This window comes from Odocoileus virginianus, chromosome 18 (genome assembly GCF_023699985.2).
Source record: "Odocoileus virginianus isolate 20LAN1187 ecotype Illinois chromosome 18, Ovbor_1.2, whole genome shotgun sequence".
In the NCBI taxonomy this organism is placed as follows: domain Eukaryota; kingdom Metazoa; phylum Chordata; class Mammalia; order Artiodactyla; family Cervidae; genus Odocoileus; species Odocoileus virginianus.
The window spans coordinates 48,090,307-48,103,414 of NC_069691.1; the positions used below are offsets into that span (position 1 = coordinate 48,090,307).

At 36.2% G+C, this 13,108-nt stretch overlaps 1 protein-coding gene across 2 annotated transcripts in view; it reads left to right on the forward strand.

The window, feature by feature from the left end:
* The window catches only part of GLRA3 (glycine receptor alpha 3), a 188,665-nt gene that overhangs the window by 106,553 nt on the left and 69,004 nt on the right, over positions 1–13,108 (forward strand). For both annotated transcript variants that reach the window (XM_070480668.1, XM_070480669.1), the window contains exon 5: positions 3,827–3,909. In XM_070480668.1, the coding sequence (XP_070336769.1) occupies positions 3,827–3,909 (83 nt within the window). The remainder of the gene's footprint in view (positions 1–3,826; positions 3,910–13,108) is intronic.

Genomic DNA, 13,108 nt, shown 5'->3' on the forward strand with positions numbered 1-13,108 from the left:
GTATTGAGTTGTATGAACTGCTTGTATATTTTGGAAATTAATCCTTTGTCAGTTGTTTCATTTGCTATCATTTTCTCCCATTCTGAGGGTTATCTTTTCACCTTGTTTACAGTTTGCTGTGCAAAAGTTTTTAAGTTTAATTAGATCCCACTTGTTTACTTTTGTTTTTATTTCCATTATTCTAGGAGGTGGGTCATAGAAGATCTTGCTTTGATTTATGTCATTGAGTGTTCTGCCTATGTTTTCCTCTAAGAGTTTTATAGTTTCTGGTGTTACATTTAGGTCTGTAATCCAGTTTGAATTTATCTTTGTGTATGGTGTTAGGAAGTGTTCTAATTTCATTCTTTGTTGATGCTTTTTAAGATGCTGTTTATTCAAGGGAAATTGGTTTACAGTGCCATAAAATATATGTTGTAAGAATATTTTGCATGTATTTGATTATGTACAGTCTTTTGAAGAGGCCCATAGCTTATACCAGCTTCTTAAAGGGACCATTAACAAGACTGAGATTACACAGGTGATGAGTTAATAAGCTATGATCATCTCTATAATCAGAGGACAACAAGACTCCAACTAGAACACTAGTTCCAATCTTCCTTCTAGTGCTCCAACAATATGATCTCCTGAGACTTATTTACTTATTTACTCTTTATAGAATTATTCATGATGAACTATCAAACCACCCAAGTAAATATGTAAAATCCATGGGCAGATTTCTTCTATTTTCTAAAGTTTAATGACTAAGTTTCTTTTTGAACAAACCATATATGTCGTTTACTTTAAAAACTCAAAGGCTATGAAAATCATCATTTTTTATGTTACAGAAATGCACATTTTCAAAGTCATATTAATTAAAGAACTCATTTTCATGAAAATCATTCTAATGCCCTTGAAAGGCAGTAGACTTAAAGGTTAAGGGCATAGAATCTACAGCTAGACTCTCAGAGCTATTGATTCAGCTCTATCAATTTCTGCTTTACATATCAGGTGAGTTAAGTCTTAATGTCCTCATCTCTAAGTAAAGGTAACATCACTTAGCTTTGCTATAAATTCATATTAAGAAACAAACAAATTAAGGCATATATGCAGTATTTAAAATAGTGCCTGTCACACAGTAAGCAAAAAGTATTACCTAGTATGATATTACAGATAATATTTCCATGCTGATAGTTGAGGAAATTGTCCTTATAACAGCAAGTTTAGATATATTAAAAACTAATAAAATACCTATCATTTGCAAATAAAGCCTAAAGTGGAGTCAAAAAGCCTTTTTACGAAATACTTCAGTTAATGGTTGGGACCACATATTCTGGGCAAACAAGCAATGCTTGTTTAGAAATTGGTAATACCTTGATTTTAATGAGGTGAATTGTTTAGAATAGATTATAGTCATCATCTTTTTTTTTTTTTTTGACATTGCTGCTTAACTAAGCCAAGATGTTTTAAGGGAAAATGAAAGAAACACACATCCTGTTTGTGTGTCTTGTTTCATAAAAGAGAACTCCATGTCCCCTCTTACACAATATTTCCTAAACAGTAGAGAATGTGAGTAGTTACATCTTGATTTAGTTTTCTTTTGATGTGGTCAGGACAAATCTTTAATTTATATGTTTTAATAAAGAAATGCAGGATCACACTCACCAAGGTGACACATTTTTTCATCCCTGTGCTGTTAAAGAAGTTATTGTATTATACCTTAAACAAAAAGAAAGTCAACAAATAGATTTTTATTCAGGGTATGATTTATACAGAAATCCTACAAACTTTTTCCTTGCCAAATAATTCCTTCCAAGTATCTTTTTTTAAAAGAATTATGCAATGTCTATTTTTTTTTTTTACACCAGAAAAATAGCGAAGATATGAATTTGACATCACATGCATGGTGAAAGCCTGGAAAAGATTCTAAGAATGTTATTTACTTCCATACAAAAGGTCACAGAATGAATTCTCTAAGCCAATATTTGAAACTGACTGGCTATAGAGTCTTGGATGTTTAGGAAATTAATGAATGTACATCAAATTGTACTTGTGCATATACTTCTAATAACCCTTTTCACAAGACAGAGAGCATTGTGCCCAGCAGATTTTACAATTGCCTTTTGAAGAGAGAATTTTGCAGATGGACAATATCACACTTGCAGGATCACTTAACCTAGCTAAGTTAGGAGAAAACTTGCGTTTGAAGAATCAATTCTGTGGATTCTTTTAGTGTGCTATGGACTCTAACTTGAATGAATTGTCAGATGATCCCCTGGGGCTCTTAAAAATTCAGCAGCTTCACCTCTGTCAGCTTATCCCTCTCAAATGACATCACTGGGACCCCACCAAGAGTATTCACTGTCAGATGTACATCATTATAGCTTTATGTCTATGGCCTACATAAAAATGTTACTTCAGAGAATGTGGTTGCATTTAGTAGAGCTGATGGCTAGTTTTTGCTAAAACTTAATTTTTTAAAATAAGTGATTTAATTCTGTCATCTTTGTGTTCATACTGTATAATTTGGGGAAGGAGGAAATGGGGAAGCATGGGGTAGTGAGAATGTGCTAATAATCATTAATAACTAACATTGATTGTTTACTAGGTGTCAAGCACTTGACTGAGCATTTCACAGATTAACTAATTGCTCACAACCTGTCTCCAGAATAGGTATTATTATTACCTTCCTTTTGGAGATGTGAAAACTGAAATAGAGTGAAATGACATAATTGGAGACCATAAAGTTTTTGGTCACAGAGTTTAGATGAATGACTCAGCCTAGGATATCTACTAATACACTGCATTTCAGTGGGAAAGCTTTCAATAAAAGGGGCTGGCTAGAGAGTTCTTAGAAAAGAACCTCATTTGAATAAATATGGATTTATTTGGATCTGGGTTTATTTTTCTCATATCCAGAAACTACAAATTCTTGGAAATCCATGAAGATAGGTAATCCCTGAAGTCATGTACTCTTTAAAGGGAAAAAAAAAAATCAAGTAGTGAATTACCTGGAAAGTCAACATTATAATACATTCTGAAATGAGAAAAAGTAGGGTTCACCATCATGTCGTCTCACTTTGTGTGAAGTTACATAAAAGTTTGTTTGGTGAACACAGAATATGTCACACATGTTTGAGAGGGCTATTTTGTGGACCTAATACAATGTGGTGAAATGCTCTAATTCCACAACAGGGAAGCCTTAGTACTGAGAATTTTGGAGTCCTCTAGATCCAGAGTTTTTTCCGCTGGATGTTCACTGAGAAGATCTTCAGTGTAGTTAAAAAGACAGTAAAAGATGTCACATGAAATTACTTTCTGGCACCCAGCCTTTTCACATCCAGATTCCAGACCTTGGATCTATTAGGTTGGCCAAAAAGTTCATTTGGGTTTTTCTGTAACATCTTATGGAAAAACCCAAATGAACTTTTTGGCCAACCAATACTTGCCTCAATGACATTGTCTCTATGATTTGGGGGAACTGTGTCTTTTGGCCTTTGGTATTAATTTTATAAAGCTTACTGTCAAATGTCTTTTTTAAAAGGGTCTTTTCTGGAAATAGAGACCACTCTTAGATATCTCCATCACTATCTAAAGGAAAGCATAAATATACAAAAAAATAACTGTGATTAGATGTTTATATATACAGCTTTTCTTCCCTCCAAAACCAGATTTATTTGAAGGATACAGTTATTTCACACTAAATAATATATACAAGCTGGAGCAAATTTTCTTGAGTAGATGTTAGCCACAACCAAAACAGCATTGTTTTCCATTGTATTCTGAACAATAGACTATTAATATGACATTATAAATTTCTTTGTAAAATGATTACTTCGAATTCTTTCAGGTTGACATTAACACTCTCCTGTCCAATGGATCTCAAGAATTTTCCGATGGATGTACAAACATGTATAATGCAACTGGAAAGTTGTAAGTAAGAATAACATACATTTTCCTGAATATTTAAAAATATAATAGATATAGATTTCTCTCAGAATATTCTCTGACTATTATTCTCAGAATACCATCTCACTCTCCTCTCAGAATTCCCTTATACTCTTTCTCATGGATAATGAAATCAAACCCTCCCTCACTCAGATATCCTTTCACCAAACTTCTCAAAGTAATTCCTGTTATCATTCTTCTAAAAGTTACCTCTGACTCTTCTCTCAGAATTCTGCAGACTCTCTTCTTTCTCTTAGAATTCCCTCAGACTCTACTTACTCTCAGAATTCCCTTGGAATCTCCTATCTCTCAGATTTCCCTGACTCTCAGTCTTTCCCCCATAATTACATGGAATCTCATTCTTCACAATAATATCTCAAATCTCATTTTCTCAAAATTAAATTTCAATTTCAAGGTGTAAAAATTCCTTTATACTAACCTATAAGCAGGATTCCTTTCACCAAACCTCTCTCTGAAATAAGTATAAAATTCCTTCACTCAGAATTTCCTCCTACAAACCTCACTCAGAATTTACTTAGAAAAGTCCTACTTTCTCTCAGAAATCTTTCATTCTGTCAGATTTCCCTTGAAGAAAAGTCCTTCTTTCTGTCAGAAATCTATCTCTCACTTTCCCCTAGAAGAGATCTTCTTTCTGTCAGGTTTCTATAAAATAACTTTTATAGATATCTTTCTTCTATCAGGGTTCTATCACAGAGAAGTCCTTCTTTTGTCAGAAATCTCCTTTTTTTCTATCATATTTCCATCAAAGAAAAGTCCTTCTTTCTGGCATATCTCTTCTTTCTATCAGGCTTCAATCAGAAAGGGTTTCCCTGATATTCAGTTGGTAAAGAATCCTCCTGCAATGCAGGAGACCCCGGATCGATTCCTGGGTCAGGAAGATCTGCCAGAGAAAGGATAGGCTACCCACCCCAGTATTCTTAGGCTTCCCTTGTGACTCAGCTGGTAAAGAATCCACCTGCAATGTGGGCGACCTGGGTTGGGAAGATCCCCTGGAGAAGGGAAAGGCTACCCACTCTAGTATTCTGGCCTGGAGAATTCCACGGACTGTATAGTCCATGGGGTTGCAAAGAGTTGGACACGACTGAGCAACTTTCACTTCAACCAGAAAAGTCCCTCCTTCTGTCAGAAATCTCCTTCTTTCAGTCAGCTTTCCTCAGAGAAGTCCCTCTCTCAGTCAGAAATCAGCTTCTTTCTGTCAGGTTTCTCTCACAGGAGAAATCTTTCTGGAAGAAAACTTCTTTCTGTCAGTATCCCTCAGAAATATTCTTTCTGTCAGAATCGCCTTCCTTCTGTCAGGATTCTCTCCCAGAAAAGACCTTTCTGTCAGAAAACTTCTTTTCATTTTGTTTCTGTCAGAAACTTTCTTCTTTCTGTCAGAAGTCCACTTCTTTCTGTCAGGTTTCTCCCCTCAAAAAACACATTCTTTCTGTCAGAAATCTCCTTCTTTCTGTCAGTTTTCCCTCAGAAACATCCTTCTTTCTGTCAGAAATTCTTTCTGTCAAGTTTCTGTCCCAGAAAAGACCGTCTTTCTGTCAGAAATCCCCTTATTTGTGTCAGGTTTCCCTCAGAATCATCCTTTTTTTTCTGTCAGAAATTGCCTTCTTTCTGCCCCTATTTGTCTCCCAGAAAAGACCTTCTTTCTTTTTGATATCTCCTTCCTTCTGTTAGGTTTCCCTCAGAAACACCCTTATTTCTGTCAGAAATCTCCATCTTTCCATTATGTTCCCTCAGAAATGTCCTTCTTTTTGTCAGAAATTTCCTTCTTTCTGTCAGGTTTCTCTCCCAGGAAAGACCTTTCTGTCAGAAAACTCCTTCTTTCTATCAGGTTTACCTCAGAAACATCCTTCTTTCTGTCAGGTTTCTCTCCCCAAAACATATTCTGTTAGAAATCTTTGTGTTAGGTTTCACTCAAAAATGTCTTTCTTTCTGTCAGAAATTGCCTTATTTCTGTCAGGATTCTCTCCCAGAAAAGACCTTTCTGTCACAAAACTCCTTTTCATCAGGTTTCCCTCAGAAACATTCTTCCTTTTGTCAGAAGTCCCCTTCTTTCTGTCAGGTTTCTCCCCCGCAAAAACACATTCTTTCTGTCAGAAATCTCCTTCTTTGTGTCAGGTTTCCCTCAGACTCATCCTTTTTTTTTCTGTCAGAAATTGCCTTCTTTCTGTCACATTTCTCTCCCAGAATAGACCTTCTTTCTGTCTGATATCACCTTCTTTCTGTTAGGTTTCCCTCAGAAACATCCTTCTTGCTGTCGGAAATCTCCTTTCTGTCAGGTTTCTTTCCAAGACAAGACCTTCTTTCTGTCAGAAATCCCCTTCTTTGTGTCAGGTTTCCCTCAGAATCGTCCTTTGTTTTTCTGTCAGAATTTGCCTTCTTTCTGTCACATTTCTCTCCCAGAATAGACCTTTCTGTCTGATATCTCCTTCTTTCTCTTAGGTTTCCCTCAGAAACACCCTTCTTTCTGTCAGAAATCTCCATCTTTCTATCAGGTTTCCCTCAGAAACATCCTTCTGTCAGAAAGTGCCTTCTTTCTGCCAGGTTTATATCCCCGAAAAGACCTTCTTTCTGTTAGAAATACCCTCCTTTGTGTCAGATTTCCCTCAGAAACTTCCTTTTTTTCCTATCATGTCAGAAATTACCTTCTTTCTGTCAGAAATCTCCATGTTTCCATCAGGTTTTCCTCAGAAACATCCTTTTTTTTTTTCTGTCAGATATTGCCTTCTTTCTGTCAGGTTTCTTTCCCAGAAAAGACCTTCTTTCTGTCAGAAATACCCTTCTCTGTGTCAGATTCCCTCAGAATCGTCCTTTTTTGTCAGAAAGTGCCTTTTTTCTGTCAGGTTTCTCTCTGAGAAAAGACCTCCTTTCTGTTAGAAATCCCCTTCTTTGTGTCAGGATTCCCTCAGAATTCTCCTTTTTTTGGTCAGAAATTGCCTTCTTTCTGTCAGGATTCTCTTCGAGAAAAGACCTTCTTTCTATCAGATACCTCCTTTCTGTTAGGTTTCCCTCAGAAACACCCTTTCTGTCAGAAATCTCCATCTTTCCATCAATTTTCCCTAGAAACATCCTTCTTTAGGTCAGAAACTGTCTTCTTTCTGTCAGGTTTCTCTCCCAGGAAAGAACTTTCTGTCAGAAATCTCCTTCTTTCCATCACATTTCCCTCAGAAATGTCTTTCTTTCTGTCATGTCGGAAATTGCCTTCTTTGTCCAGGTTTCCTTCCCCCCAAAAAGGGCCTTCTTTCTGTCAGAAATCTCCATCTTTCTGTCAGTATTAACTGCCCCCAAAACACATTGTTTCTGTCAGAATTCCCCTTCTTTCCATCATATTTCCTTCAGAAATGTCCTTTTTGTCAGAAATAGTCTTCTTTCTGTCAGATTTATCTCCCAGAAAAAACCTTGTTTCTGTCTGGAATCTTCTTTCCATTTGGTTTCCCTCAGAAACGTCCTTCTTTCTGTCATCTGTCAGAAATCTCCCTCTTTCTGTAAGGTTTCTCCCCTAGAAAAAGACGTTCTTTCTGTCAGAAATCGCCTTCTTTCTGTCGGGATTCTTTCCCAGAAAAGACTTTCTGTCAGAAATCTCCTTTCTATCTAGTTTCTATCTGAATTCTCCTCCCCTCCAAAAAAAATTCTAGAAAAAACATGTAAAAAATTAGTAGATTTAGAAAAATGGATGGTATATATTATTTGTTTTTTAGTTTTTTTTCTGACATTTCCTGAAAAGACATGTTATTTTGCACCTGTTATGGATTGGTATCTGTCTTACATACACTCTATACACTCTATACTGGTATTTAAAGTAAATTTGAAACTAGAAATACCATTTTTGAAGATTAAAAAATATCTATTCTCTTTATATGCATCAATGGTAAAATGGATGCTAACTTTGAGAAATATGGTACTTTTTTTTAAAATTGAGTGCGTGCTGAAATAAAAATCTTGTTATGTGTTATTTCTCATACACACAGCAGAACTGTTTTTATTGTCATGTTTCCACCTGTGTAAATTGTTACTTTGAGTATTTTTACCCCAATTTATCGAGGTGATAAGTACAAACTACACCTTCTTTCTGTCAAGTTTCTTTCCCAGAAAAGACCTCCTTTCTGTCAAAAATCTCCTTCTTTCTGTCAGATTTCCCTCAGAAAGGTCCTTATTTCCGTCCAAAATATTAACACATGAAAACTTTAGGTCCTTTTATTTCTTTAAACTTATCTGTTTATTACCCCAAAGTTTGCTGGTTTTCAGTTTTTAATGCCATACACAAAGGTGACATTATGTAATTTTTTTATACTCCGTCATACTCAGAAAAAATGCCTGTTGGACATATTCTTTTAGAAAAAAATTGCAGCCGGAACTTCAGAATTGGGTGGCATGAGTCCAGGCCTGTAGTGTGGTGAATCTGCCACTAGAGGGCATGCCTACTTCGTAGGGGGACTTGCTGCCAACCCTGAACCCTGGTTTTCTCTTGAAGTAAGGAAGTGCAAATACCTATTTCTCTGACAATAAAATTTAGCAGGAAGATAATATAATATCTTCTTGTTAAATTTAAATACATTATATAAGTAAGTGGATTAATTTAATTAATATAAGTTAATTAATGTGATTATATTAATTTACTCAATTAATATTTACATTTTATTAAATATTAGTCACATCCATGGATAACTTACTAAATTAAATGAAAGGAAAATAAAAATTTAGTTTTAATTGGGAGATCTATTTAGCAATAAAAATGGGAGGTTGGAGTTGGGAGTGGGAAACAATACAGGATTCCTAGCATTGTTGATTTCTAACTCAACCTTGAAGGCATTCTGAGGACAGGTATCTTTGTTGCAAAATTAGGTACATGGGAGAGTGTGGAGGAAAAAAGATTATTTGAAAAATAGTCTAAGACAGACTGGTTCCCAAATTATTAATTCAAGAATACTAAATATTATCCAATAGTGAGGAGCTGTGGAAGATTTAGGAGCAAGAACAGGAGTTGGTTAATATTATGCTCTTGAAAATTCTCTCATACAGATGAACCAAGTTATTTAAGAAGGTTCCATAATACTCCGATAAAAAGAATAAAAGTAGGAACAGAGAGGAGAGTGTGGAAGGTAGATACAATACAGATTAATGCTATAGAGGAAGCAAAATGTTATCTTTACCTTCTTAGACTCCTCAGCCTTGGCCTGAAAATCAAACAAAAATAAAACATGAACAGAAGAAAAGGATACAAATTTATTTAATATAAGTTTTACAGAAGGAAATGAATAGTCAAGGAAGTGGCAAAGCCTAAATGCTTTTATACCAGGTTGAACAAAGAAAAGCGAGAAGCAGCTGTGGAAAAGTAATGCTATGTGAGGAAGCGAAAGGAAGGTGAGAATTATTTTAACAAGGTCTGTACAGAATTCTCTTGGCTTTGATCCCCTGTTGAAGAGTGTTTCTTTTTCTCCTAGTACAAGAAATACATCTTTCACATGGAAGATTTTAATCTACTGTTTTTGGAAAGAAAAGGAGAGATTAGAATGCTCTTCTCACACCTGCTGTTTTTCAGGTGCCTTTAAAATCATTCTTCTGCCAAAGTGGCATATTTTGGGGGTGCATATTCCACTGTTCTTCATTCACTTCAATACAAAGTGGATGCAAAGTCTCTGAGTGCACACTTAGTCAGAGACAAAGAGCTTAGATAAGTAGAATCATTTTGGAAGTACTGACAGAGAAAAAAACAGAATGAGAAGTAAATGTTAAAAGGAATATTGATAAATGCAGTTTTAATATATTTGTGATTTGGGAAATATACATAAAAAGCCAAAAGAAGGAGTTAGAACTGAAGATGTACTGTTTTTTGTAATTTATTTTCAATTGAAGGATAATTACATTACAATGTTGTGTTGATTTCTGCCGTGAAACAAGGTGAATCAGCTGTAAGTATACACATATCCCCCCCTCTGGAGCCTCCCTCCCACGCCCCATCTCACCCCTTCAGTTCACCACGGACATGGAGCTGAGCTCACTGTGTTATGAAGATGTACTGTTATGAGCCATCTACAGAGTATTTCGACAAGATGAAATTTCTAAAGGAGAGTATAGAGATGCAAGTACACCCAGAAAGAAGAACAACTCTTTTTTTTTTTCTTCAAATATTTTATATTATTTTATTTTATTTTTATTTTGATTAGTTGGAGGCTAATTACTTTACATCATTACAGTAGTTTTTGTTACACATTGAAATGAATTAGCCATTGATTTACATGTATTCCCCATCCCAGTCCCCTCTATGGAAAACAGTGTGGAGATTTCTTAAAAAGCTGGAAATAGAACTACCATATGACCCAGCAATCCCACTTCTGGGCATACACACCAAGGAAACCAGATCTGAAAGAGACACGTGCACCCCAATGTTCATCGCAGCACTGTTTATAATAGCCAGGACATGGAAGCAACCCAGATGCCCATCAGCAGACGAATGGATGAGGAAGCTGTGGTACATATACACCATGGAATATTACTCAGCCATTAAAAAGAATTCATTTGAATTAGTTCTAATGAGATGGATGAAACTGGAGCCCATTATACAGAGCGAAGTAAGCCAGAAAGATAAAGACCATTACAGTATATTAACACATATATATGGACTTTAGAAGATGATAACGATAACCCTATATGCAAAACAGAAAAAGAGACTCAGATGTATAGAACAGACTTGTGGACTCTGGGAGAAGGTGAGGGTGGGATGTTTCAAGAGAACAGCATTGAAACATGTATATTATCTAGGGTGAAACAGATCACCAGCCCAGGTTGGGTACATGAGACAAGTGCTCGGGCCTGGTGCACTGGGAAGACCCAGAACAACTCTTAAGAAAGATCTACATTTAGAGGTGGTTGTTGTGCAGCTGCTCAGTCGTGTCCAACTCTTTGCTACCCCATGGACTGAAGCATGCCAGGCCTCCCTGTTTATCACCAACTCCCAGAGTTTATCTCAAACTCATGTCCACTGAGTCGGTGATGCCATCCAACCATCTCATCCTCTGCCACCCCCTTCTCCTCCTGCCCTCAGTCTTTCCCAGAATCAGGGTCTTCTTCAGTGAGTTGGCTCTTTGCATCAGGTGGCCAAAGTATTGGAGCTTCAATGTCCTTCCAGTGAATATTCAGGGTTTACTGGTTTGATCACCTTGCAATCTAAGGGACTCTCAAGAGTCTTCTCCAGCACCACAATTTGAAGCATCAATTCTTCTTTCAGCTCTCACATCTATACACAACTACTGAAAAAACCATAGCTTGACTATATGGACCTTTGTTGGCAAAGTGATGTCTCTGCTTTTTATTTTTTATTTTTTTTGATGTAATAAACCTTGACCTGCAACTCTTCAAATCTCCCTGTGAACAGCATTGCTATGTGCCTTCATAAAGCCTAGCCCAGCCTGAAAAAGTCTTCTTTCACATATTCACATGTATTAAGTTTATTTGGTCATTGCTTTCCTTCCAAGGAGCAAGTGCCTTTTAAGTTCATAGTTGCAGTCATCATCCACAGTGACATTGGAGCCCAAGAAAATAAAATCTGCCATTGCTTCTACTTTTTCTCCTTCTATTTGCTATGATCTTAGTTTTTAGAATGCTGAGATTTAAGCCAGCTTTTCCACTCTCCTCTTTCATTCTCATCTAGAGGCTCTTTAGTTCCTCTTTGCTTTCTGCCATTAGAGTGGTATCATCTGCATATCTGAGGTTGTTGATGTTACTCCTCGCAATCTTGATTCTAACTTGTGATTCATCCAGCCTGGCATTTCGCATGATATACTCTACATATAAGTTAAATAAAACAACAATATACAGCCTTGTTTTACTCTTTTCACAATTTTGAACCGGTCAGTTGTTCCATTTAAGGTTCTAAGTGTCACTTCTTGATATGCATACAGGTTTCTCAGGAGATAGGTAAAGTGGTCTGGTATTCCCATTTCTTTAAGAATTTTCCAGTTTTTTTTTTTTTTTTTTTGATCCATACAGTCAAAGACTTTAGCATAGACAATAAAGCAGAAGTAGGTTTTTCTTGTATTCTTTTCTTTTTTCTATGATCCAGTGAATGTTGTAATTTGATCTGTGGTTCCTCTGCCTTTTCTCTACTCAGCTTATACATCTGGAAGCTCTGGGTTCTTGTACTGCTGAAGCCTAGTTTGAAGGATTTTGAGTATAACCTTGCCAGCATGTGCAATGACCGTAACTGTACAGTGAAGAGGAGGGAATGGGAAACCACTCCAGCATTCTTGCTGTGGGAACCCCAAGGAGAATATCAAAAGGAAAAATGGAAACTTTACCCTTAGATTAACCTGGAATGCTAAATCCTATCACTGAGAATTCCACTGAAATAAAGGAAGAATGTTGTCCATTTATATGGCCCAAGTTCAGATCTTTCCCTTATGAAATCTAAAGGCCTGTCGCATAGTCCAGGGGTCCCCATCCTCCAGGATCTAATGCCTGATAATCTGAGGCAAAACTGATGTAATAATAATAGAAATGAAGTACACAACGAATGTAACAAGCTCAAATCACTCCCAAACCAGTCTCCTCCTTCCCCTGGTCTGTGGAAATATTGTCCTCCACAGAAATGGTCCCTGGTGCCAAAAAGGTTGGAGACCACTGCCATAGTCTACTTGTTCCTCAAATCTCAACAGAGGTTTAGCCAACTACTTTTATTTACCCTAAATTTTAATATACCATTTCTTCTGGTCTTGAATATCCTTCATTAAACCTCAGAAGAGAATTCTGAAAAAAATACAGTGAATGCTTGCTTTGGGGTGAAAAGAAATTGTGTTAGCTTATTTTTCTTTCCTCATAGTAGTCATTTTTTCACTCTCCAAGTCCAGCCAGAAAATACAGGCCAATTACCTTGACAATTTGCATTTTCCAAAATTTACATCAGTAGAAACCTAATAAAATATTAAATCATATACATTAGAGAGAGCATTCTACAATGAAGCCCTGCTTCTCGTTAAGGGTTTTATTTAATTTTTAAAATAATCTATACTTTGCACCCCAATTTTTGCTGGCAATATATAAAACTGAGTGGCATTTCTAGTGAAGATGAACTAAATATTAAAATGATCACTAACTTTGCTTCTGAGAATTAGATGTACATGTACTAATTTAGTTTACTGAAATTCAAGATTCAATACATGATTCATTTTTTTTA